The sequence below is a fragment of the Protopterus annectens genome, chromosome 5.part0 (genome assembly GCF_019279795.1).
Source record: "Protopterus annectens isolate FY-2018-M chromosome 5.part0, PAN1.0, whole genome shotgun sequence".
In the NCBI taxonomy this organism is placed as follows: domain Eukaryota; kingdom Metazoa; phylum Chordata; order Ceratodontiformes; family Protopteridae; genus Protopterus; species Protopterus annectens.
The window spans coordinates 1,372,080,398-1,372,106,783 of NC_056735.1; the positions used below are offsets into that span (position 1 = coordinate 1,372,080,398).

The window sequence follows — 26,386 nt, forward strand, 5'->3', positions numbered from 1 at the left end:
GCAGAAGTAGATGCAGCCCTGGTGGAATGAGATCTGATCCCCTGGGGGATAGGTTTTCCATGGTGCTTATAGCAGAAATGAATACAATAGCTTATCCAAATAGAAATGGTTTATTTTAAAATAGCCTTTCCCTCTGCCCCTGCAGCAAATGCTACCAGCAGTTTTTCAGATTTTCCTCGAGATTTAGTCCTGTCCAAGTAGAATCTAAGTTGTCTATGTACATCCAATGAATGCAGAATCCGCTCCCCTTATTCTGTGGATTGGGAAAGAAAATTGGCAAATGAATGGACTGATTAAGAGCCACACAGGATAGCACCTTGGGCATGAAGGATGGACTGGTCCTGAGTGACAGGCTGTCCGCATTAAAGATGATGAAAAGCTCCACTGCCACAAGGGCCTGTAATTCAGATATCCTTCTAGGTGAAGTGATTGCTAACAGGAAGGCTGTTTTCCAGGAAAGAAATTTTAAGTCTGCAGTAGCAGCTGGCTCGAAAGGAGGTAGAGCGAGTTTCTCCAATACAAAGTTAAGGTCCCAGGCAGGGGTTGGAGCTCACCTGGGTGGTCTCAAGTTTTTGGCCCCTCTGAGATACTGCTTTAGCAGAGGATGAGAGAAGAGGGGTGGTTCTGTGTTGTAATAAGCTGAAATGGCTGAGGCATGGATTTTTATGGAGGAGAAAGACAGGCCCTTGTGAAGCATCTCAGTTAAGTATTGCAAAATCTGAGATAATTGGGCGCTGCTGTGCTCATCCCTTGAGACTGATTCCAGGCACAGAATCTTTTCCATTTGTCAGCATAAGATTTTCTAGTACTAGGTCTTCTCGCCTCCAAAATGACATCCATCACAAGTTTGCTGAGGGATGCTAAGGGGGAATTTAAATGATTAGTCAAGCTGCAAGATTCAATGTTTGGAGCTGAGGGTGCAGAATATGGTATTCCTGCTGAGACAGTAAGGAAGGTGTCTGAGGCAGGTGCCATGGAGAAATTTGTGACACACTGCGCAGGAGTGAGTGCCAGTGTTGGCGAGACCAGTCTGGAGCAATCAAAATAATTTCTGGTTTGTCCTGTTTGACTTTTAGTAGAACTTTGGAAAGCAGAGGCAGAGTGGGAAAGGCATAGATTGATAGGCTTTTCCAGCTGAAGGACACAGCATCCACTTTCCAGGCTTTTTTGTGAGGAGTTCTTGTGCAAAATTTGTCCAACTGGATAGTTCTGGGGTGAGGCAAAAAGATCTATGTCTGAGCTCCCCCATTTGCGTGTCAACATGTTGAAAATCCATGGTTCCAGTTTCCAATCGTGTGGGTCCATGAGATTTCTGCTTAGTTTGTCTGCCAGAATATTCAGCTTTCCTGGCAGGAATTGAGCTTGTAGCTGTACTTGGTAGCTCAAGGCCGTGTTCCACAATGCCATGGCTAGTCTGCAGAGGGGGTAGGAATGTGTACCCCTTGCTTGTTTATGCACCACATTACCGTGGTGTTGTCCGTCTTTACCATTAGTTGTCTTGGATGAAGGAAGTCCTTGAAGGCTGTCAGTGCATTCTGTACAGCTAGCATTTCTTTTTGATTGATATGAAGGTGCATTTGATTTGGGCTCCATTTACCCTGAATGCACTTAACTGTCAGAAGAGCCCCCCCCCCCATGCAAAGTCTGATGAGTCTGTAGTTAGGGTTTGGGCGGCAGGGGGTGGTGTGAATGGCAGTCCCTTGTTCTGGTGGCAGGCCTCTGCCCACCATAGGAACTCTAGGTGCAGGCAAGGTATGATAGGAATCATTGTTTCCAGGCTGTGACAATGCTGACTCCCTAAACTTTTTAAGTACCACTTGAAGTTTCCTCATATGCAGTCTTGCATATGGAATTAGAGGAATGCAGGAGGCCATGAACCCCAAGGCTTGCAGTATTTGTCTTGCAGATAGCAGGGTTTTTGTGGCCACCTGTTTGAATAAGTCACCAAATGAATTTGCTTTTCTGGCATAAGAAAAGCCATCTAGGCAGTTGTATTCAAGCTTGCACCCAGGAACGTAATTTTTTGAGAGGGTACCAGTTGTGATTTCTTTTCGTTTATGGTGTACCCTAGACAAGTTAGAACCCTTTTTAAAAACGTCAGATGTTTTAGAAGAGTGGACTGGTTTTCTGCCTGAATTAGACATTAGTCCAGGTATGGATATATTTGAATATTTCTTTACCTGCAAAATGCAATTACTGGAGCCAGGCACTTTGTGAATACCCTAGGCGCAGTAGACAAGCCAAAGGGCAGTGCAGAGACCTGATAATGCAAGTAGCCTGCTTTGAAGCATAGGTATCTTCTGCAAGATTCCCTGATTGGGATATGTAGGTAAGTCGTAGGTAAGTCTCTTAAATCTAGAGTTGCCAACCAGGCATCCTTGCCTAGCATAGGAAGTAACTGGTGAAGAGTCAGCATCTTCAATTTTGGAATGTCCAGAAATGTGTTTAGAGTAGTAGACGGGTCCAGAATTGGACGCCATGATTTGTCTTTTCTGGGTACCAGGGAAAAGTCTGGAATAGAAACCTTGTCCCTTTTCCTCTTCTGGTACTAGTTGAATAGCTCCCATGTTTTAAGAGGGAAAGTACTGGTTTCTGAGCCTCTGCCCACTGATTTCGGGGCAGGTCTGGCCACCCGTTTGGAGTTGGTAATGTGTGGAAATGAAATCTGTATCCCTGGGACACTACATTTAAAACCCATTTGTCCTGGGTTATAAGTTGCCAGTTTTTTGCATTAAGAGCCTGTTTTCCCCCCAAAGGGGCGGCTGAGAGGTAACTGCTTGGTAATTGTAAAGGAAAGTCATTGACACTGTTTACCACAGGGTGGTGTCTTTTTATTTCCAGATTTTGAAGTGGAAGCACCCATTGCTTAGTTCTGAAAGTCCCTTGGGACTGAAACCTGGTGGTTTTGGAGTGTCTGGGTTTGGCTTGAGTGGCTCTGGAAGGAGCTGGAAAGGACCAGTTCTTAGTAGGCCAGTGCCTAGGTTGTACTTGTAAGAAATCTTTCAAAGTTTGCATAGATTTAGCTTTATCTTCCATCTTTTTTAGAACATCTTCAGCCTTATTGCCAAACAGACATTCCTGCTGCAAAGGAGCATCCAGTAGTTTTGCTTTAACATGATCAGGCAGAGATTGCTCCTTAAGCCAAGCATGCCTTCTAAGCACAGACCCAGTAACAGCATCCCTGCAAGAGACCGCTAAAGAATCAAAACCACATTGCAAAGTATGTTTTCCAACTTGTTCAGCTGAATGCAATAAATCCCGTAAATCCTTATTTTCCACACAGTCAGAAATCAACATCATTTTCTGTTTAAGCAGTCCCATGATATGCTGTTGATATTTTAGCATATGGAATTGACAGTTTAAAGCCCTGATTGCCAAAGTTGCAGAAGTATAAACCTTTTTACCCCATCTATCCAGCATCCTGGAGTCTCTATTGGAAGGGGTAGGATTTTTAGCAGTAGAAGCCTTAATACCCTCGGGCCCCTGAGAAATGGTTTCAGGGTCTGCAACAGGATTTTTGAAAAGGAATTTGTGGGACTCGGGAACCCTGTAGTATCTGTCTGGTTTACTAGGGGCCGGTGGCAGGGAATCAGGGGCCATACTGGATTCCGAAAACACATCAACAACAATGTCAAGTACAGGAGGTATAGCCAAAGGCCTATGCGGAGGAATAAGGAAATCCCTCAACCTCTTTTTGGATTCAGAAGAATCCTGACTTTCCCTATGGAAATGTTCCCTTAAGGTATATAAGGTTTCCCCAAAAGAAAAATCCTCAGGGGGAGAAGCAGAGGGAACGGAATTCTCTGCATCAGAGTCCTCATAAGTAGGAATGGACAAATCCAGGTCATTAGAAGAGTCAGAAGAAACAGAATCCTGTTCAGAAGATTCACAGTCAAGTTCAGCCCTAGGCATCTTAGAAGGGGAGGGGGGGGGTTTGACTACCCCCGATGAGAGTAATTAAATCTTCAGCCGTTTTGATCATTTGCTTTTTAGGCATAGGGGCCTAAACATGTGGCCTGGGCGTCGGTTTTTTAGACGTAAATCGAGATTTAGGCCTTAGTATAGATGGTGGAGTCAGATTAATACGCAAGTCTGTATGCCTGAATACACCCTCAGAAGCCAGTGCCTGCACAGTGGCTCCGGACCCATCAAAGGTAGAGACATCCACGGGTTCCATAGTTGAAGCATCTCGCGGCATACCAGACTCTGAATGGGTCTCAGTAGAGGCCTGCGAATCAGAAGTAGCGGGTACCAGGGGCTGCGAAAGCGCCTCACTGAGTACCGGAGAACTGGCGACTGGCTTAGGAGAAGCATCGTCGGCAGTTTTGGACCTCAACAGCCTGTCTCTATCTTTTTCTTTGTGTTTTTTCGGTATTCCGGTAGTCAGATGGCTATCTGACGTCACTTCTGGATAATTAAACAGAGAACCGAAATATTTAGAAGCAAAAATGTACAGACGACGGATAGTGCGCTGATTAACTAAAGCACAAAACCGACAGCAAGGTATGTTTTGGTCAGGGCCTAGGCAAGGAATAAAGTACAAATGAAAATCCTTATGAGGTATTTGCTTCCCACAAGTAATACAATTACTAACTTTTACTGACATCGGTAATGAGCAAGAAAAAGTTTCCCCAATGGGGTACTTCACTTTTAGTTGAAGACTTCGGTTCTGAAACTCAAACGAAAATTTCAGGAGTCAGCCGACCGGCACTTGCGAGCTGCACCGCCTGGCAAGAAAGACTGATGTAATGGCATCGGCTGCATGTTTTATACCCCTGACGACCTCACGTCATGGAAGAAGGGACAGCAACCGACGCAGGACCCAAGACTTTGTTAATCAGGCCGACTGAGGGCAACCTGCCAGCAAATTACCCAAATGTAATGACTGCAACAGAGAAACACGAAGAACATCTACCTTCAATAAATCCCAAGAATAAGAAATACTACTGGGGAGGAAATCCTTGTGATGAGCCTCAAAACTTTCATACAGGAAATCATTCCATTACAAGCAATTCCTGCTAGACAGTACCTCAGGGCTAAGGAGCACACATACTACATTCTGATTAATCTATAATAAGTATATGAAATTAACCTCCCACTACTACTACTACAAAACATGCAAGCAGACTATAGAAGCTATAGCAACTCTGACATCTTGGCAAAAAATAAATAAAATAAAATCAGTCTTTATATTCTCTTTTCTACAGGCTACTATTCCATGTAGTGATTTCAATAAGAAAGGAATTTATTTGATGGTGGACCCTCATAACTTATCAATGGGAGGTGAAGACCACTTCCTCAAACTTCCCATCACTACCTAAAACCATTCACGCACTTCAAAACTCTTTTCACTTCTACATCAACCTCTGTCAGTTTATAGCCTCTCATCACAAAATCATTTCTCAGCTCATTAAGTTTATCCAGTAAATCAGAATCACTGTTAATAAGGGCAGATGTCTGAATAAATTGCCCTCTATGGATGTTTTTGTATGTATGTTGGATGCATACTTGTAAGATGTAGCAAATTATTCTTACAACTTATCTTAAAAATATTCATCAATTTACCACCTTTAACACAAAAAATTAACATCTAAAAAGTCTACTGTATGTGGCGAGCTATGTACTGAAAATTCCGAAACTGTGGTGATAGTATGCAAATACAGAATAAACTCATCTAACTCTTGCTGACTACATTTCCATATAAATAACAGGTCATCAACAAGCCTAAAATAATACAGCAATAACCAATGACTGCAGTACACTGAAGATCACTGGCTATGCTCCTGCACCTCCTCTAACTAAGCAATTTCCCACTTCTGCTCCTCCATCTCCACTCTAAGATTAATATCTACTCTAAACCTACTCTTAGCAAGACTGCTCTCTTTGCCTACACATAAAAAATAAAATAAAAAGTTTGTAAAAAAAACTATGACTATGAATATGACAGAGATATTGTTTTGATTGTTTTTATTTCTTTTCTGTAATGCAGCGTGTTTATTACTGTCTCTGATTCTAAAATATGACTGATGTTTTACACTCTTATTGTACGTATTCAATTACTTAGTATCGCTAACTAGCCTACTGTACTTCAGTCTTTGTTTTATTTTTTGCAAGCTACTTTATGTAATCTATTTAACTATTTTAACTTCTCTTGGGGGCATTCTTAAAGATATTTAATACTACCATCTTCGTTATCACTGTTAAAATAGTTTTAAGAGTAACATTCTGGCAAATCTGAAACTGGTAATAACACCCTCCATGAAACTATTCATTGATGGAATAAAGGATAAACCCTTGTTAAGAAAAAGAACTTTTGTACTTACCATAATGTTCTGTCTGTGTTGCCCATATTCATTCTTCCTCAACCACTGGGTTCGGATCCGATCCTCGGATCTGACTTGCCCGTTACTAAAGGTCATGGCCAAATGAAACTCTCTAGCTCCTCCATACCCAACATACCTCAGATCGATAACAAACACCTACTATTTGAATTATGCACCTAACAAAGGAAATCTAGAGCTAACTACAATACACAGTGGTGTCTTAACAGCATCTCATTCTTCCAGAAGTCCATGATGATAAAGGTTGGGGGTGGGAAGTTGAGGAAGAATGAAAATAGATAACACAGATGGAACATTATGGGAAGTAAATAACTTCTTTAGCTGATGATGTAAATTTTCATTCATTCCTCAATCCAGTCCCCAGCTAACTTTACATCCCAGGCGGTCTCTAAGGAAGGATATTCTTGAGCACGGTTGAACCAAAGGCTGCTTTTGTCCTCGAAACCAGATCCAACTGGTAATGAGTAATAAAAGCATGAGGATTAGCCCGAGCATCAGTTTCACATATGTCATCCATGAAATAGTTGGATAAAAACCCTGAAGAAGTTGCTATAGATCTTGTACAGTGAGTTTTTAATGGTTTTGGTAATAAAATGCCAGATTTATTATAGACAGAGGCTAAGCAATCCATAATCCATCTTGCCAATGTCACCTTTGTTACAGACTTGCCCAATTTGTTATCTGCAGAGGATGTAAATAAATGATTGGATTTTCTAAAGTATTTTGTTCTCTGTAAGTAGAAATGCAGCTATCTATGAATGTCTAGTAAATGCAACATCTATACACCTTTGTTTTCGAATTTGGGGAAGAAAACTGGCAAATTATTAAGACTGATTGATACTGAATTCTGACACCACCTTAGGAAGAAAGGAAGGGTTGGGTTCTTAATCTCACCCTATCCTTATGGAAAACAAGTAAGGAGGTTTAGAGGACAATGCCTGGAGTTCTGAAATTCTCCTGGCAGAGATAATAGCCACTAGAAATAAGGTCTTCCATGTCAAAAATTTTACATGACATTTTCCAGCGGATTCAAAGGGGGTAAGGACCAAGGCCTGCAAAACAAGGTGCAAACCCCATGGAGGAGTAGGATCATTATAAGGTGGTCTAAGTAAAACAGTACCTCTTAGCAAGGCCCTCACAAACCCTCATGATCTCTCCACAGAACTGACCAACTGCTACTTAATGCCTACAGCCCTAACAAAACTATAGGCAGAGTACTTTATAAATGCTCCGTATCGCAAACTTGGAAAAAATTCCCAAATAATATATGTTCTAGCCAATCGTCGATCCTTTTCAAAAGAGAACTGAAAAACTACCATGTTAACTCTCCCTGCTGCACCTGCCACCACCCTACTTAAATTTTTCTCCCCCAGTTATCAGACTATGACAATAATACCCTACATACTTTTACATAACTTTATAATAACTAGTCCTATGGTACCTTAGCAATGCCACTGAGCATTTTTATACTTAAATCTCTTCCTTTACCTCCCCTTAGGTACTTTACCCCACCCCTTTTTCATAATTTTCTTTCATTCTCTTTATTCTTCTCCGCACTCCCCCTCCCATCTACTTTAACTCTTCTATTTAATACTTCTATTAATGATGTTTTTTGGGGGCTTATTTGTTTTCTGATAATCTCTCTTATTTTGAATGCGCTATGTGAAAAGCCACATTTTTGATTCCAAGTTCTATCTCTATTAGTTCGTAGCTGTACTTTCTTCTGAATTTTATACTCTGTTAATTTCCATTATGACATGAATGTTTTGTAATTAAGTATGGCATATTCATATTGCCTGTAATGTAACTTTGTTGTTGCTATTTTATTTGTTGTAGAGCTTTTCTCCTCAGGTTTCCACTGCAAATGGGCCTCCAGCCCAGTGGACTAACCTGGTTAACAAAAGACAAATAAATAAATAAGTAAAGCCTTGGATATCCTCAGAGAAGTTAAGGAAGAATTGTCAGCTCCTATATGAAAGTTACAGATTGCTGCTAAATGAACTTCAATGTTAGAGGAACTAGCTCCCTCATTAAAAATTTCTGCCAAAAATTCTAGTTCACTTTGTGTAGGTGCTGAAAAGGGATAGATACTGTTTTTGATGGGCCCAACAAACAAACCTCTTCCACTTACTCTTAAAGATTTTTTTGGTGGAGGCTTTATGGGAAGACAAAAGTATATGACGGACAGGGGACAAGAGCATAGACTGGCCGGCTATTAACAGAAGTGGAGAAGCCACACTTGTCAGCTTTAGGTTTGAGATATCCAGGTGAACCATGCCTGTTGGGTGAGACAAGACGCCTGGAAATGGCTCCAGAATTCAAGGTGAGCAAACCAGATAAGGCCAAAGGAAGGGAAACCAAACTTGCAGAGGCCAGTAAGGTGCAATGAGGATGACTTTGCTCGTCAATCGTGTAGCTTTCTGAAAGGAATTTGGGAAGCAATGGGGTTGGAGAATAAGCACAGAGAAGACCGGATGGCCAGTTGTGGAGCAGAACATCCCTAGGTGATTCCCCCACTGGAAGGAATAGGGCAAAGAAGCTGTTTTTTTAAGGGAGATGCACAAAGATCACAGCAAGGCTGGCCCTGCTGATGGAAAATTACCTATGCCACTTCTTTGTTGAGAGACCATGCGTGAGGTAGAAGAATGGACCTGCTCAATTTGTCTGGTACCACACTGGACTTTCCCCGGAATGTGCATTGCTATCAGAAAGCGACTTGATGAGATCACCCACTGCCACAGGAATAAGATGTGGTTTTTCCTTGTTTGCTGATGTACCAAACTACTGATATTGTCCACTTAGACTGCAACTGTTCCTAGAGGTACAGCATCTTGAAAAGCCTGCATCTCATCTCCTGGACATTTATATGCAAATTGGCCTCTTCGGGCGACCAAGTGTCTTGGACTGTTTTCCCCAGGAAGTGCCCCCCCCCACACACACACACACACACAATCTGGGAAGCATTTGTGGTCACTATGGCTTTGGGTTGAGAGAGAGACTGAATGGAAGGCCTTGTAAAAGCTGGTCTGACCTTATCCACCACCACAAGTAACTTTACCTCTGCCACATGGGTGGCCACTTCCATTACTGTTTCCCCCACTACCTCTGGGGGAACCATTTCCACGTGGATCTTGGAAAGGATCCTGGATTTCTTTAACTACATCTTTCATCTCCAGTGCTGCTTCCTAGTACAGGTCTTTTTGGGGGTCACAAAATGCACCCCTACAGCAGAGAGAGACTTTCTATCCTTCTCACATCTGGAGAGTGTATCCTTCACTTTCGGGCAAAACAGGGAAGATCTGTTAAAAGGAACACTGACGAAAGAAGACTTGAAGGGCTCCACAAAGACACACAAGAACATCCAGGCATGTCTGTCTCCTTACCTAGATGCCTGAACCTACTGCCCTTGAGGTACCCTCAGCTGCAAGATAGACAAGCCTCATGGACATGTTTGAGATTGACTGAAGGGTTGCCAAATGTGAGGCTATCGTAGCTTCAGCCCCTGCAGCAATGGACCCTGAAAGAGTACCTGGGAATTCCTTAATTAAATCTCTTTGTAACCTTGTAAAGTGTGCCAGGTAATTCAGTGACCTAAGAGCAAAGATTGCTGAAGCATAGACATGCTTCCTGAACCTGTCCAAAACCCTGGACTCTCTATTAGGGTGATCGACAATGGAACTTTGCTCTGCAAATTCCTTCTCCGTGGCCGCTGCCATGATGATGGCATCCCCAGGCACTCCTTTGCTCCTGTGGTCCCTTCCTGCAGGAGGTGCCAGAATTCAGTCTGGTCTCTTGAAGATGAGTTCAACCCAATCAGGTTCCTTCCACACCCACCAAAAGATCAAATCAGTGAGTTCATCAGCAGGCGGAGTTACCCAGGAGGTAGACAGGCCAAATTCAAATGCCTTCAGAAACAGATTGTAATGGGGAAGGATTTTGAGAGAACCAACCACCCCGATGATTGAGGAGCTCCAGAATGTCTGCAAAGAAAAAGCCTTCGGGTGTTGGTCTGGGGTATCCTTCCCCTTCATCGAAATCTGTGTCTTCTGTGATAGATTCCTGATGGGAATTCAAGTGCCTCCTTTTGCACTTCCTCTTCCAGGGTACTTCCCTTGGTGGGATGCTCCGGGAAGCATCAGGAGAGAGAGGGTAATCACCTGCTGAGTGGTCTGGAGGGTGTGGACTGGCTGCCCCTGTGGAGTTGAATGTTGAGGCTCTTGGCACAAAAACACATCGGACGTAGAAAGTGGGTCCAAGGGGGGAAAAGACCCTCTGTCTTGCAGAAGCAGAGAACACTCTCTCCACTACCTTGAAAGTAAATCGTCCCTGGGAGAAGGAAGTGATGGAACCGAGAATCCATGCTTCTGTCCCACCAGCTCTGTCTACCCTGAAGGCAACCCACCAGAGGCAGAGGCTGGAGCAGAGATGTCCAGGGCCAAAGCTGCCTGGGGCATAGACGGCTCTGAAAACTTTGAAGTAGACTCCAACACTTAAGATCTGACCAGGAACCAATGTCTCCAAGAGCCACTTGGCTCCAAATTTGGAGCCGATGCACTCAGAGAAACCTTGATATCTGAGAACACCAGCACTCTTAGATCCGAACCAGCTGGTATCAGCAGACTCAACTCCAAGGTCTGCGAAACAAAATGCTGGATCAGAGAAGGAGCCATTCCAACAGATGGAGACTTGGACCACCATCTCTCAAAGAAAGGAGATAGGAGTCTTGAAGGTACAGGGTCAATCGAAGGAGAATATCAGACCCTAGGAAGAATCTTCATAGCTGAAAAACTCTGATCCGACAGCATCTTGGGAAAAGCAGTAGACATCCTGGATCCAGACAGCTTCAGATCCAAGCTTGCTTTTTTGAGAGGAAGCTCCATGGAGGAATCAGATTTCTTTGAGACTTTTTAGGAGCATCCTTCGATGGTGTTTTGGGGGTTTGAGCTCCAGATGGCTTCTGAGAAAGAGGTTGGCAATAATCCCTTCAGAATCAATTGGTTTCACCTGTCTGCTAAAGCAAAGGGATTAAAACTATTGCATATATCACAATGAACATTAAGATGGACGGGGGCCCAAACAATAAACACAAAAAGTCACGGGCGTTAGTATAAAGCAACTTATGGCCACACATTTTTAAATCCTTTCTCAGATTAACTCGCTAACAATAACAGAAAGAATACATTAAGAGTATGCATGTATGTGTGTGTGTGTGTGTGTGTGTGTGTGTGTGTATATATATATATATATATATATATATATATATAGATAGATATATATATAGATATATATATAGATGTGTGACAGTGGTGAGGTCTGCGGTGGGAGTGACGGATGCATTTAAGGTGGAGGTGGGATTACATCAAGGATCAGCTCTGAGCCCTTTCTTACTTGCAATGGTGACAGACGAGATCAGACAGGAGTCCCCATGGACTATGATGTTTGCAGATGACATTGTGATCTGTAGTGAGAGCAGGGAGCAGGTGGAGGAGACCTTGGGGAGATGGAGATGTGCTCTAGAGAGAAGAGGAATGAAGACCAGCAGGACTAAGACAGACTATATGTGTGTGAATAAGAGGGAGGATAGAGGAATGGTGAGGATGCAAGGAATAGAGGTGGCGAAGGTGGATGAGTTTAAATACTTGGGATCAATAGTTCAGAGTAATGGTGGGTGTGGAAGAGAGGTGAAGTACAGAGTACAGGCAGGATGGGGTGGGTGGAGAAGAGTGATTTGTGACAGACGAGTACCAGTAAGAGTGAAAGGGAAGTTCTACAAGAGGGTAGTGAGACCAGCTATGTTATATGGGTTGGAGACAGTGACATGGACAAAAAAACATTAGTTAGAGCTGGATGTGGCAGAGTTAAAGATGTTAAGATTTGCACTGAGTGTGACGAAGGTGGACAGGATTAAGAATAAGTATATCAGAGGGTCAGCCCAGGTTGGAAGTTTGGAAACAAAGCCAAAGCCAGAGAGGCAAGATTACGTTGGTTTGGACATGTGCTGAGGAGGGAAGCTGAGTATATTGGGAAAAAGATGCTAAGGATGAAGCTACCAGGTAACAGGAAAAGAGGAAGGTTTAAGTTAAGGTTTATGGATGTGGTGAGATAGGACATGCAGGTGGTTGGTGTGACAGAGCAAGATGATGCAGGTGGTTGGTGTGACAGAGCAAGATGCAGAGGACAGGAAGAAATGTAAACAGATGATCCGCTGTGGTGACCTCTAACGGGAACAGCCGAAAGATGATATATATATATATATATATGTGTGTGTGTGTGTGTGTGTGTGTGTGTATAAAAGTAGAGTAGAACGTTTTTATGGAGAAAGAATACCAGCAATGGTAACAACATTACGCAAGTATATGCTATTTAACAAAATGCATCACTTATCTTTAGAAATGCTTGACAACAAGCTGATCATGTCTATATATAAACAGCGGCAAATGAGATCTAAGGTATGTTAGGAGATGGTGCACTGTGGGTGGAGTGGAGCTCGAGAGTTTCAGTTGGCCACATCTATAATAACAGCATAGTCGGATCTAAGGATTAGATCTGAACCCAGTGGTTGAGGAATGAATGAAAACTGACATCAACAGATCAGACATTTGCTCCTGAGTAAATTCAACAGATGACAGACTATAAATTATAATAGCTGCATGTCTGCATAGGCTGATCGATGGTGTTTCAATTCTGTCTCCTTCAAAGATTCCCTCCACATGTTCTCACTCAACTGACTGAGCGATGATATCTGCATTCTGCCACAGTTTTTGAAGTGCTGGAAAATCCCGAGTATTAAACAGAGGTGTCATTTGTGTGAGAGATTCACCTATCATGTTGGGAGAAACAGTCTCGAATACTGCTGACTTGTTTCCATTCTGCAACTTTAACATGCCTTTGTTTAACATTATTACTAGCTCCTATTTCAGAGGGCTAAGTCCTAGGCCATGAAAAAATCTGATTGTTAAAAGTCAACAATCTCTCTCCTTCTCTTTTCTTGCTTAGTAGCTTTAACATGGCATTCAAATATTGAACACTGTCAAGCACAGCTCAATACTTAACATTAACTCATTCATTATCAATAACATTCTTAACCTCACAGTCTAAAGTATTCATTTCTATAAGAAGAGTTTTCTCTATTGTTTTAGAGTAATCATTCATATTCTGCAAGTAACCTTCTCCCAAAAGAAGATTCAGATTTCACCACTGCTTAAGCAGAACAAGATTTGTGCTGCCTTATGTCGGCATTTTCAACACCCTCTAACAACGTGGAACAATGTGCATATACAAATACACTTCAAACTCTAATCCCTGCCGCTGCAACATCTATCTTATTAGCAGTGATTCAGGTTTATTGGATAAATTTATTAAGTTGAGAAATGATTTTGTGATGAGAGGCTACAGACTTACAGAAGATGAGGTACAAAAGAAAAAGTTTTAAGTGGGTGAAAGATGATAGTAAAACAGTGTTTTGCACCCATAAGTGCAGATGAAGCAGCTATATACAGGAAATGGAGATGTGATAGAATCAGTCAGTAGCAAGATTATCAATGATGTATGCAAGAGATGTAAAGTCTTATTGTACTGTATTATTATTAAGTACTGGCATATTTAAGTTGCTGATCTAGACATTAAGAATATCATTGGTGAAAGACTGTTTTACTTTTCAAAACAGACCTAATTTTAAGAGACTTTTTGCTATATGAATAGAAACAAGTTGATTAATTAACCTTTAAGAAAGGGTGCATATCCCTGTCAACCTTGCAACTACTGCCAACATATTGGTTAAGTACATTTTGCACACCCATTAACTTGGAAAAAATATCTCAACCATTACGGAGATTGTAACACTGAGCATGAACATTTTCTACAAATAGAAAACACGGGTGTTTGAAAGATTTGAGTTAACAACATGTGTATGTTATCAAGAAACAGAATTCATACAATACATTACCTAAACATGTTGCGACAAAAGGTACGTTGCATAGTTTTAAATTTATGGTGCTGCATGTATTAACAGATGAAAAAAAGGGTGACATTAGGAATCCCGGTGAACACAAATAATATAAAAGGCTAACCAGTTTGAAAGCAACTTCATCTCTTTACGTCTTAATCAAAGCTACAGTCTTAAACCCATTTTAAATCAGTGGAAAATGAGGCATTGATTTAACTGGATATACTTTTTGTTAAATTTGGGCAGGTGTTATCCATTGGTCTCAAAACATGTACACCAACATGTACAACATTGTTTTAAAATGAAATACAAGTACTTGGGATACTGATCTCATTCGACATATCAGTCTGTTACAGGAAATCACTTTTCATTAGATTATACATCTACCACGGTGATGTGCTGTTTTCAACACAAGGTCTTTGTACCTATGTTTTTAAGATATGAAAAGGCACCATGTAGTGCGAAAGCACTTGTCGAATTTAGATGAATAAAGTTTTTCATCAATGTCTCCACTTCTTAAAGGTTTCTGTTTGCAGTTTTTAACTGTTGTGGAATGATTTTCTATAACAAGATTGGATTTATCCCTACCACTGTTCTTGAGTATCTATTAAAGTCTAAGACAAAAGGAGATTAGGCATCACAAAGTTTCATACAGTAAAGTCTGCCATTTTGTTGACTTCTACCCATATGTCCCATACACAGGGATCAACCTTATGTCCTTTGGCTAACAAATAAAAAGGGATAGGAGAAAATCTATCACAGCACTTAATCTGAGGAGCACAAAGTAAAATTAATGAAGTGGTACTCCAGACTGAGTTTTTATATGCACCTCTGCCATCTGTACCACAGGACGGCTGGCAAAATAATCTTCCAAAAGAAAGAATGCCTGTGACTACTGACAGACATTGATCATGCCTAACTCAACCACTTTCAGGAACACTAACTGTGACGGCAAGAGAGAAACAAACAAAAATATGAGAGAAAAAAGTAATTAAATTAACATGAGGTTTGAAATAATTATATGAGGGGAGTGAGAAAATGCACACATCTACATAGTCTGAGTAACAGTATGACTGCTACAGTGTGTAAAACAGAGCAAGTGGCAATAACAAAGGATTAAGCTTCACTGCTCATGACAAAATCAATTACAACTAACTACGGTCCACTGTTCTAAAGTTTAACTATTCATTAGTTGCGGACCAAGGTCACACGCATTAGACATCATTTGTTTGCATTTTTACTAAATTTTTTTTATTTATCAGTCAATGCTGCTCACAGCTACAACAAAATTCAATATAATTTTACAGCTTGCAGAACATGGCTGGGAAAAGCATGCACTATTAATGTAATGTACCACTTCTGTATAGAACAACGGCAGTTCTGTCAACATACCTGCTTGCAGCTGTAGACTCCTTAACTTTCTTCCCTTCTAAAGAAGCCAAGTGCTGTTCTAGAGCATCAAGAAGACTACCGGGTGCCTACAATATAAACAAAGGGAAGCCAAGTGTAGAATGTTAAATGTCAAATCAAGAGAGTTTCAACAGCCTTCACTCACCATGTACTCAAACTATAAAGTAATATACGCATAGCTCAAGCCAACAAATCCAGGCATCATTTTTTATTTTAATTTCTAATTTTTCTTGGACAAGTTTATTAATTTGAGATTAACCAAATAGTCTTGGTTTACAAGCACTGGGACCTTGCAAAACCTCAACTTCTAAGAAACATAAAAAGCTCATTATCAAAACAGATCCATACTATGCTGGTGGCTGAACCTTTATGGCCAAAACAGAGCATTAATAAACTGGTGTCTGCAAATACTGTAAGAAATCTTCTGTAGTCTAGGTAGCAGGACCAAATGCACAATATTTTAGTATATGAGAAAACCACTATAAACAGCCCAAATGTTGGCTGCAGATGAGAATTTCGATACATATTCTACTTCAACCTACTGACTGCAGAATTACAAATTTCAACTTAAAGCTGCCTTTTGAGCCTTGGATAGCCTGGCAGTAATCTTAACTATCTTCATTATAACACTAATACAACTCTACATACCTAGACTTGTCACAGGTTTTAAAAGTGGACCAGGCTTTCCATTTTAACATATAGATCATTTTAGCCTTAGCAGTGGCTTAAGCACCCTCATCATGCTTGGTTTCATTCAACATGAGCATTAACTGCTTAATATCAGGCTCCGCTTTTTCCAATTTTGTATAATGCATTTTTTAGCTACTAACATGGCCAAAGCCAAGAACTGTTTAACTCTCAATAGGAACTCTTGTTCCTCAATTCCAGGAGGAGAAGAAAGGGGATGTTTGGAATACCTCACCAAGATCTTTTCCAATTAGATTTTTTTGTGCAACCTTAGTTATTCAACCCCAAGCATGAATAAAATGTGTGTGATATCAATCAATCAGGTCTACTGAGGAGCTCCGCCCAAAACCAAGTATGCAGCCCTTGGAAGTATTTTTCATTCTAGAGGGAGTGGAAAAATACTTGTGTAGACATTTTCAGTCAAACACTGGCCAAATGTAAATTTCATCCCTTCCACTCCTTTCGCTTTATTACCACTTATTTTGTTATGCTTACTTGCGCAATTTATAAATTAAACCTTTATGATCTTTTACCAGGGAAACAATTTCCGTGCCTAACTCTTCACGTTTATACCACTTCAATGTCTTACATGTATTAGAGAATCAAAGACAAGTGAGACAATGCCCTGGGGCAAGTTAAACTGGTCTCACTCTTCTTGCCATAATATGATTCTGATGTCTTTAAGGAGTGGATACCAATATCTAAGAGATACCCTATGTTGACAACAAGTATTCTGACTGTCCACTATTTTCCTTGAATTTTGTTGGCAGCCTATTGGGAGAAGTACTTCTCTGATAGAAAGGGACTTGAATATTTTCAGCACTTCATGCTTCACTTTTTTTAAGATTTGACACAAAGCAAGGCACATGGAATTTAGTTAATAATGTCAACGTCACCACACTTCAGTAAAGTACAGTTGTGTAAACTTACTATAAATGTAGATGTTCACACGCATTAACTGTTGCAGTCCTAACTGATGGGTTTTCCTGAAGTGGAAGCCCTTGGTTGGGCAAAGTACCTGAGAATTTCCTCCACCCCTAGGAAATGGAGGATGTCCTGACCGAAGTCAAGATGCCCAGGTATAAAGAGAGTCAGCCAGCACCATAACTACAGTTCTTTCTTGCCCCCAACAGAAAGGCGCCCCCCAGCTGGTCCAAAGGTCAACAGCCTTAGCCCCAGGATACTACAGTGTGCAACCTTGAGCCTAATCCAAACACAGGAGGGGGAACAACATGAATCTAGAGAGGAAAATGCCCACCTCAACCTTTCGGGCGAGAGGGTAAGTTGTGAGAGAAAGAATACTGCAACTGTGAGTATACTTAAACTTTTACATTTACGGTAACTTTACACAACTGTACTATGTTCTAACTGATGGGATAAATAAACAAGGATATAGGGGAATCTCCAAACTCTGGATCCCACACAGTTTGGTTTTGTGAAGTGTAGATGATGCCTGCTAACTTGGTTGACTTCTTTGAGTCAGTCACCAGAGCTGTGGATGAAGGCAAGGTGGTTCATACAGCCTACCTTGATCTGGCCAAGGCCTTTGATACTATTCTCCACTCAGGGATCATACAGAAACTCACTAAACTAGGCATCAACCCCTGTATCACTAGGTGGGTTGCAAACTGGCTCACAGATAGACCCCACAGTGTGAAAGTAGCTGACTCCAAGTCAGACTGCCAACTAGTCACGAGTTGAGTCCCACAGGGTTTGGTCCTGGGTCCTCTCCTGTTTGGAATCTACTTCTATGAAGTCCAGCCCAACATGAAGGGACTCTGGCTGACAAAGTTCGCAGACTATTGCAAGTTGGGAGCTACGATTAACTGCTCAAGCGATGTTGACATCCTACAGAATAGCCTCACTGAGACCAACGACTGGTGTCAGAACCATGGCTCTCAGCTCGATGCCAAAAAAATGTGTCGTCATCCCCTTTGAGAAAAACCTGGTTCCCATGAATTACCACATTGCTGGTATTCCACTGAACACAGAAGGCATTATAAGAAATCTGTGAACACAGGTTGACAGCAACCTCTCTTCTGATCACCACATTGCCACTGTGGTCAGAAAGTCCTTCTATGTGGCACATCTCATTACTAAGGGTTTTGCATCCAGGAAGAAAGAGGTCATCGTCTCCCTCTACTCTTCCCTCATTAGGCCAGTCATTGAGTACAATGCCCCATTTGGCATGTACCTCACTAGACACCTGCATCAACTGGAAAGGCCACAAAAGTACCTCACAAAGAGGATCATAGGCCTTAAACACTTGTCCTATATGTACAGACTCAAAAAACTCCAACTATTCTCTGTCTCATATCGTCTACTTAGCGGCGATCTCTGCTTGACTTACAAAGCCATGTCTGACCCAGCTCTGTTAGAAATGCTGCATCTAAAGAAATCCCAATCCCTCTGCACCACAAGCTCCAGAGACCTCAACCTCGTTACCACAATCAACATAATGTACTGGAGGGACAGGTTCATAACCCACAGACTGCCCATGCTATGGAATACATGTCAAGCAGAACACCTAGCTGATCCTCTTCAAGTGAAATCTTGATGAGTGGATGGGAAATAGAAAATTCACCCCAGGGATAACTCCAGAGGCTCTACTCGACAGAGGCACTGGGAACTAAGGTCGGGTGGCACGATGCCAGGGTAATCCCATGGCTAGGTTTGTAAAGGCCCCAGGGCCATTAACCTAGTACACACCTATGAACCTATGAATCCCAAACCTGATAAGATGGTGGCTGAAGAATTTTGTGAAGACAATAGGATGCCCTGCAAAACTGCAGTGGTAAACTTTTAGTTATGTACTCACCATAACTTCAGATGTTTGGGATCCATCTCGCCTACATTCTGAACTGATGGGTTCGGAGCCGATCCCTCGGCTCCGACTCGGCACGCTTATGCTATAGAGCGAGGCCTCTAATTGGCTGAGCTATCTTTATCCCAGGATGCACCACCACTAATCCCCCAGATCTTGTTTGTCCGCATTCATGCACACATGCACAACTTGGTTATATAACATTGTTAGATGTTTCAAGATGAAACAACAGGATTCGGACCTTCTGATATCCTCTGATCTCCAAGGAAGGGGGAAGGAGGGTGGGTTATTAGGAATGTAGGCGAGATGGATCCCAAACATCTGAAGTTATGGTGAGTACATAAATAAAAGATGTTATGTGATCCTATCTCGCCTACATTCTGAACTGATGGGACAGCGTCCCTAGCATCTAAATCCCGGGTGGCTCATTGGAAAACACTCCTGAGCACTGTGGAACCAAATGAAGCTCGTCCTCTAGATGCCACATCTAATTTGTAGTGGGATATGAAGGTGTGCGGGGAAGACCATGTAGCCGCAGCACAAATGTCACTAATAGCAAGCTTAGAATGAAATGCTACCGAAGTAGACATAGCCCTTGTAGAATGAGCCTTGACAGAGGTTGTAAGCTCTTTGTTAGAATAAACATATGCTTGAGTAATGCAGTCCCTGATCCATTTGGCAATAGTGACCTTTGTGACACCGTTGCCCAATCTGTTATCTGCAAAGGATACAAACAACTGATCTGTTTTCCTTGTTTGTTTGGTCCTGTCTAAATAAAAACGTAACTGTCTGTGGAATCTAGTGTGTGGAATATGAACTCCGCTTTGTTAGAGTATTTTGGGAAAAAAACTGGAAGCTCTAACGATTGTTGTAAGCAGAAAGTAGAACAAACTTTAGGAACAAAAGAAGGATTTGGTCTGAGGGATACTCTGTCTTTATGAAAAACCAAGTACGGGGGTTTCACTGACAAAGCTTGAAGCTCTGAAACTCTTCTGGCAGAAGTAATCGCCACCAGAAAGGCTGTCTTCCATGATAGAAACTTTAGATCACACGTGGCTGCTGGTTCAAAGGGAAAGAAGTCAAAGCGCGTAATACTATATCGAGATCCCATGAAGGTGCAGGATGAGAAATCGGAGGTCTTAATAGAGCAGCACCTTTCAAGAAGGTCTTACACAATCTGTTGCTCATTAAAGGTGGGTCTATGGATTCGTGAAAATTAGAAATTGCTGCCAATTGTACTTTGATGGTAGAAACTGAAGAGCCTTGATTGAAAAGAGGTCAGAAATTTTAGTACTTCTGCCACGGGAATAGAAATGGGGTCCAGGCCCCGGAGTTGAGCCCAAATAGCAAACCTTTTCCATTTGCTAGAATACAGTTTCTTTGTAGCAGATTTATGGGCCGAAGATAATATGTGTACAACATCTGAATCCAATGTATGACTCCTGACTATCGTCGGAAGAGGAGGAGCCAAGCCGTCAATTTTAAGGTGTGTAGGGACTGGTGGGATAGTCCCGACTGATGAACCAGTAGGTCTGGTATCTGATCCAGAAACCATGGACCTTCCAAGGCGTGTTTCCGAAGATAGGGGAACCACACTTGACGAGGCCAGTAAGGAGCAATCAAGATCATTTTGCTCCCCAAGAGAGATGCCTTTTGAATCACCCTGGGGAGGAGTGGAACTGGAGGGAAGGCATAAAAGCAAGCCGGTGGGCCAAGGATGGACTAATGCGTCCATGGGGCTCTTCCCCGGAGCCGGGATTAGGGAGAAGAATTCCTTGCACTTCGCATTCAGAGGAGTCGCGAAGAGGTCGCAACACGGAACTCCCCATTCGCTGAAAATCTGACTTGCCACTGTCATATTCAGAGACCATTCATGAGGAGAGAGGATTGTTCTGCTCAATCTGTCGGCTATGACATTGGACTTGCCCGGTATGTGAGTAGCCACTAGGAAGCGTTTGGTCGAGACTGCCCATTCCCAAACTCTCATGGTTTCTCTGCAAAGAGGATAGGATCTGGTCCCTCCCTGTTTGTTCAGGTACCAGACAACTGACATGTTGTCTGAGTGAACAGCGATTACGCCCTGGGGGAGATAATCGTGAAGGGCTTTAAGGGACAGGAGTACTGCCCTCATTTCTAGGATGTTGATATGAAGAAGAGTCTCTTCCGGGTGCCATTTGCCTTGGACTGACCTGCCCAGGGAATGCCCCCCCCCCCCCAATCTGGGAGGCGTCCGTGGTCAAAGTGGCCACCGGAGGAGGAAGAACAAAGGGTCGTCCCTGATCCAAATTGGAGGGCACTAGCCACCAGCGAAGGTCCCGTTTGCAAGATTCCGTGATCCATATGAGGTGACTGAGAGGGAGTTCCTGAAAGGACCACTGAGCTGAAAGAAGCCACTGGAGGATTCTCATGTGCAACCTTGCCAAGGGGACTAGAAGAACCGTGGCAGACATGGATCCCAATAGCTGCAGGACCATTCTGGCTGGGGCTTTGGACCTGGGAAGTAAGGCTCGAACTTGATTTTGTATGGTTTGAATTCTGTCCGAAGGTAGATAGACCCGCATTTGGTTTGAGTCTATCTCTACCCCTATGAATCTTATTCGTTGAGATGGCCGCAATACAGACTTTGGCCAATTGAAGGTGATTCCAAGGGAATTGCCCAGTAAGATAGTGGCTTGTAGGCTCCGCCGAAGTAGATGCTTGGAGGTGGCAGTTAGGAGCCAGTCGTCTAGATACGGAAACACCTGGAATCCTAGACTTCTCAGGTGAGCAGTCACTACTGCCAAGCACTTGGTGAACACCCTGGGGGCTGTGGTGAGACTAGGCACGGAACTGAAAATGACTGCCTCCTAGGCTGAAGCGCAGATGTCTCCTGGACGCTTGATGTACCATGATATGATAATAAGCATCCTTGAGATCTATGGAGCACATCCAAACACCTTTCTCCAGCAATGGGAGAAAGGTTTGTAGAGTGACCATTCGGAACTTGGACTTTCTGACTGAACGGTTTAGGATGCCGAGGTCCAAAATGGGCCTCAAGTCCCCGGTCTTTTTTGGCACCAAAAAGAATCTTGAGTAAGTCCCTAATCCGATCTGGTCTACGGGGACCGGTTGGATGACTCCTTTTTGCAGCAGCTTTGAAACTTCTGAGGCTGCGGTATCCCGTTGACTGGGTGGCGGGTCCAGGATTTTTTTGGACCGAGGGATGAGGTGAGAGAATGGGATGGAGTAACCTCCGGCGATAATCCGAAGCACCCATCGGTCCTGAGTGATCCCTTCCCAGGCCTTCAGGTGCTTGAGCGACCCCGACTGACTCCGGAGCAGCACAGCCGGGCAATCCCTCAGGGACTATGAAAGGCTGAAGAGCCACGAAAGGACTCACGGTCTCCAGTATTGCGAGGGCCTCTGCCACCTCTGGGACGGCGTCTTCCGGATGAATTTCCCCCTCCTCTGCCTCTGGAAGGGGAACCTTCCTGCTGAGAGGGGTAAGGCTTCTGAGATCTACGGAACCACATTTTCCCTCCTCTTTTAGCCTTGGGATAAGGCCAAAAGGGAGTGGAAAATCGTGCCCCTACGGCAGTCAGAGTCTTACCCTCCTATTCACAGCGGGTTAGTGTGTCTTTTACCTTGGGTCCAAACAGGGAGGACCCATCAAAGGGGGCATCAGCAAATGAAGACTTAAAGGCCTCCGCGAAATGACACAGGCGGAGCCAGGCTCGTCTACGTAGAGCAATGCCTGTACCCGCCGCTCTACTCGCCCCTTCGGCCGCATACGAAATGAGCCTCATGGACGAGTTAGAAATGAACGACATTGTAGCCAGCTGAGAGCCAACCGTCTGGGCCAGCTCCTCAGGCAGGTTACCCAAGAGGGTATCGGATAGCTCCTTAATCAGATCCCTCTGAAATCTGGTAAAGTGCGTCAGGTAGTTCAAAGACCTCAGTGTAAAGGCCGCTGAACTAAGGGTGCGCTTTCCGTACCGATCCATGCTCCTAGACTCCTTATTAGGAGGATGGACGGACGTAGAAGCCTCTGCTACATCTTGCTGGGTAGCAGATGCCACCACCAAATCTACAGCCACACCTTTAGTAAGGAACTCTCTATCAGGGGGCGCCGAGAGAAATTTGTTCGGACGAGCAGGCACCGGTTCCACAGAGTCTGGGTGTTCCCACTCCCTCCGACAGATCAAATCCAAGAGCTCGTCGCAGGGCGGAGACACCCAGGAGGCGGAGGGCTGAGCCCCGAAGGCCTTCAGGAACACCGACTCATCAGCAGAGGGAGGTTTGGACTGCCAGCCGCCTCGCTGTTTTAGGGCTTCTAGGATGTCTGCAAAGGAGACATCATCCGAGGATGACTTAGGGGACCCCTCTGCATCATCGAGATCGGTGTCGGATGTCAAAGACTCATCAGGGGAGTCAACGTGCTTCCTCTTGCACGACCTTTTCCTGGGGGGTTCTTCCGAAGAGGCTTCAGAAGGACCTCCAGGAGGAAAACCCCAGCGGGGGTAACCTGAGGCCTGGGGGCTCCGCTGTCTAAAGACAGGGGGACTGCCAATGACCCAGTCTCCGTATGCAGGGAGGTAGCTGGGGAAACCGTGGAGGTAGCCAAGGAAGATTTGGCTAAAGCGCTCCTCATAGCCCTGAAGGCGGGACCACCAGAATCCTGGGAGGGTCCCACCTCCGTGGCCACGACAGTGGACGGTACTCCCGCCGCCGACGCACCAAGAGGGAGACTTGGGACCGAGAGAATCAATCGAAGCCTCCCCAGGGCCGAAGGAAGAAGTCCGTGTACTGAACTCCGACCCAAGAGCCGGAGTTGGAGCAAGGGTCGGGCCCGACCCTAACACCTCCACAGGTTCCACCAGCACCGGCTCCAACGGTGCCGAAGCTGTTGGAGGAGGAACCACAGTAAGGGAGTGGACCATCGGCTCCGAAGCCAAATGGGCTGGAGCCGAAACAAGCTTTTAGAACACCGGAGACTGGAAGAGTCGAAGGAGCACCCTGTCGATGTCCGAATCAGACATCTTGGATGACCTAGAGGATACCGATCGGGCCCGAACCAATTTCTCCATCGGCTCCGAAGGGCTCGGGGACCGGCTCCGAAAGGACTCAACAACTATCGGCTCCGAGGAAGGTTTCAAGGAAATTTCCCTCGGTGCCGATAAGGACTTCGGCTCCGAGGGGGAAGAGTCTGAGCCGGTAACCCTGATCGGCTCCAATATCAGTGGAGCCGATGAGGGTGACCCGCCTCTCGATGCCCCAGACCTCGGCTCCGAAACCAGAGAGGTCGAGGCTGGAGGCATCGAGGCAGACCGTTCCGACCTCGGCTCCGAAGTCTGTGGAGCCGATGGAGAAGTCTGCTTGGATTTCTTAGCAGTCGGTTCCGACTGACTGGTCGGAGCCGATGCTTTCTTCTTTTTAGAAGGAGACTGAGAGGAAGATAAAGCCTCCTCGAAGGAAGGCTTGATTAATCCCTTGAGGATTAATTTGTTTTTCCTCTCCTGGAGGACTCTTGAAGAGAACGCGTGGCACACACTACACGACTCTTGCAAATGCTTAGCACCTAAGCAATAGACGCACGAGGCGTGGTCGTCCGTTATGGACATTTTAAAACCACACCTGGTGCATTTCTTAAACCCGGAGGGTTTGTGTTCTTTCGACATAACTGCTTCGCCAAAGAACAAATAAAAGCGAACACTAAACACTAAAACACTAAACTTTTAGTTAAAGACAGTTCAATACAACTTTAACAAAATTTATATATATATAAAAATTTTTTTTTTTTTTTTTTTTTTTTTTTAACACTAACAGTAAACAGTAAACAGTAAACTGACAAAATGAGTGAAAGATAGAGAGAGGGAGTCAAGACCCTCTAACTTAAATGGGTACTTGACCCAAGAAATTACACAAACAGTAACGTAACAGGAGAAGGCCCCTCTAACTGAAACGGGAAACCTTCCCTGACTAAAAAATTCACGAATTCAGTAACACAATTTCACCAAACACACTAATATAACAACAATAGCTGTTAAAACAGCTTTTGGGTTCAAAGAAAGGAAATTTGTGACAGGAAAAAGCCTAATAACTAGTACTTAGCCCAGCCAATGTTGAGACCACGTCTAAGCTTGATCGCGGCAAACGAGATCTGGGGGATTAGTGGTGGTGCATCCTGGGATAAAGATAGCTCAGCCAATTAGAGGCTTCGCTCTATAGCATAAGCGTGCCTAGTCGGAGCTGAGGGATCGGCTCCGAACCCATCAGTTCAGAATGTAGGCGAGATAGGATCACATAACATCTCAACAATAGACTTGGAAAAGGTTGGAAGGTGATCATGTCTGATCAAGGTAAGCACACAGGACCAGGTAGCTGCTTCTAAAATGTCCTTAGTGGACTCCTTTAAGAAAGGCAGAAGAAAAACAGGTAGCCTTAGGAGGCTGTGATCTGATGCAGTCTGGTGGCTTTTTTTCTACAGTGGTTGTAGAAAAACAAAATGCATTGAGAGTTCCATTTGGAAACAGTTTTAGAAACTGGTCTTCCTTCAAAGTTGCAAACAAATGCCACAAGAAGCTGGCCAGATTTTTTGACATTTTTTGTTCTGTCCAGTAGTTATGCAATGGTCTATGCACATTCAGCAAGTGAAGGATTCCTTCCCCCTTACTTTGAGGGTTAGGATGGTTTGGTACAAAAGAGATCTCTGTAACCACTTTAGGTATAAAGTTTAGGTTGGTCCTAAAAAAGAATGTCAGGGTAGAATGTGAGGAAACATTCTACACACACAAGGGCATGAAAGCTCTGATGCTCTTCTAGCTGAAGTAATAACTAGCAAAAAGCTGTCTTCCAGGTCAAGAACTTGATGTCTGCAGAGACAACCGTCTCAAAAGGGGGAAGGGTGAGCTTCTCCAAAATGAAATAGAGATCCCATGGAGGAGCAGGAGCTTTTCTTGGGAGTCTAATGAGAATAATCCCTCTTAAAAGAATGGTTTCATGAGTGGGTGGGAAAACAGAGGAGGTTGAGAGAGCAGATAAGCTGAAACAGCTGAAGCATATATCTTAAAAGAGGAATGAGAAAGCCTTTTGTCAAAAAACTTCTGATAAGTATGACAGTATCAGAGGAATCTACTGACCCTAATGTCCAAAACCTGTTTGTCAAGTGATGTCCCCATCCAGGGGGTCAAAATATCATCC

At 43.6% G+C, this 26,386-nt stretch overlaps 1 protein-coding gene across 1 annotated transcript in view; it reads right to left on the reverse strand.

Moving 5' to 3' along the window:
- PICALM (phosphatidylinositol binding clathrin assembly protein) overlaps window positions 1–16,221 on the reverse strand; it is a 1,485,257-nt gene extending 1,469,036 nt beyond the window's left edge. The window contains exons 1-2 of the mRNA XM_044072003.1: window positions 16,108–16,221; window positions 15,679–15,764 (exon numbers count right to left, since the gene is read on the reverse strand). Of these exons, the coding sequence (XP_043927938.1) occupies window positions 15,679–15,764; window positions 16,108–16,221 (200 nt within the window). The remainder of the gene's footprint in view (window positions 1–15,678; window positions 15,765–16,107) is intronic.
- Between the last annotated feature and the right edge of the window lie 10,165 nt (window positions 16,222–26,386).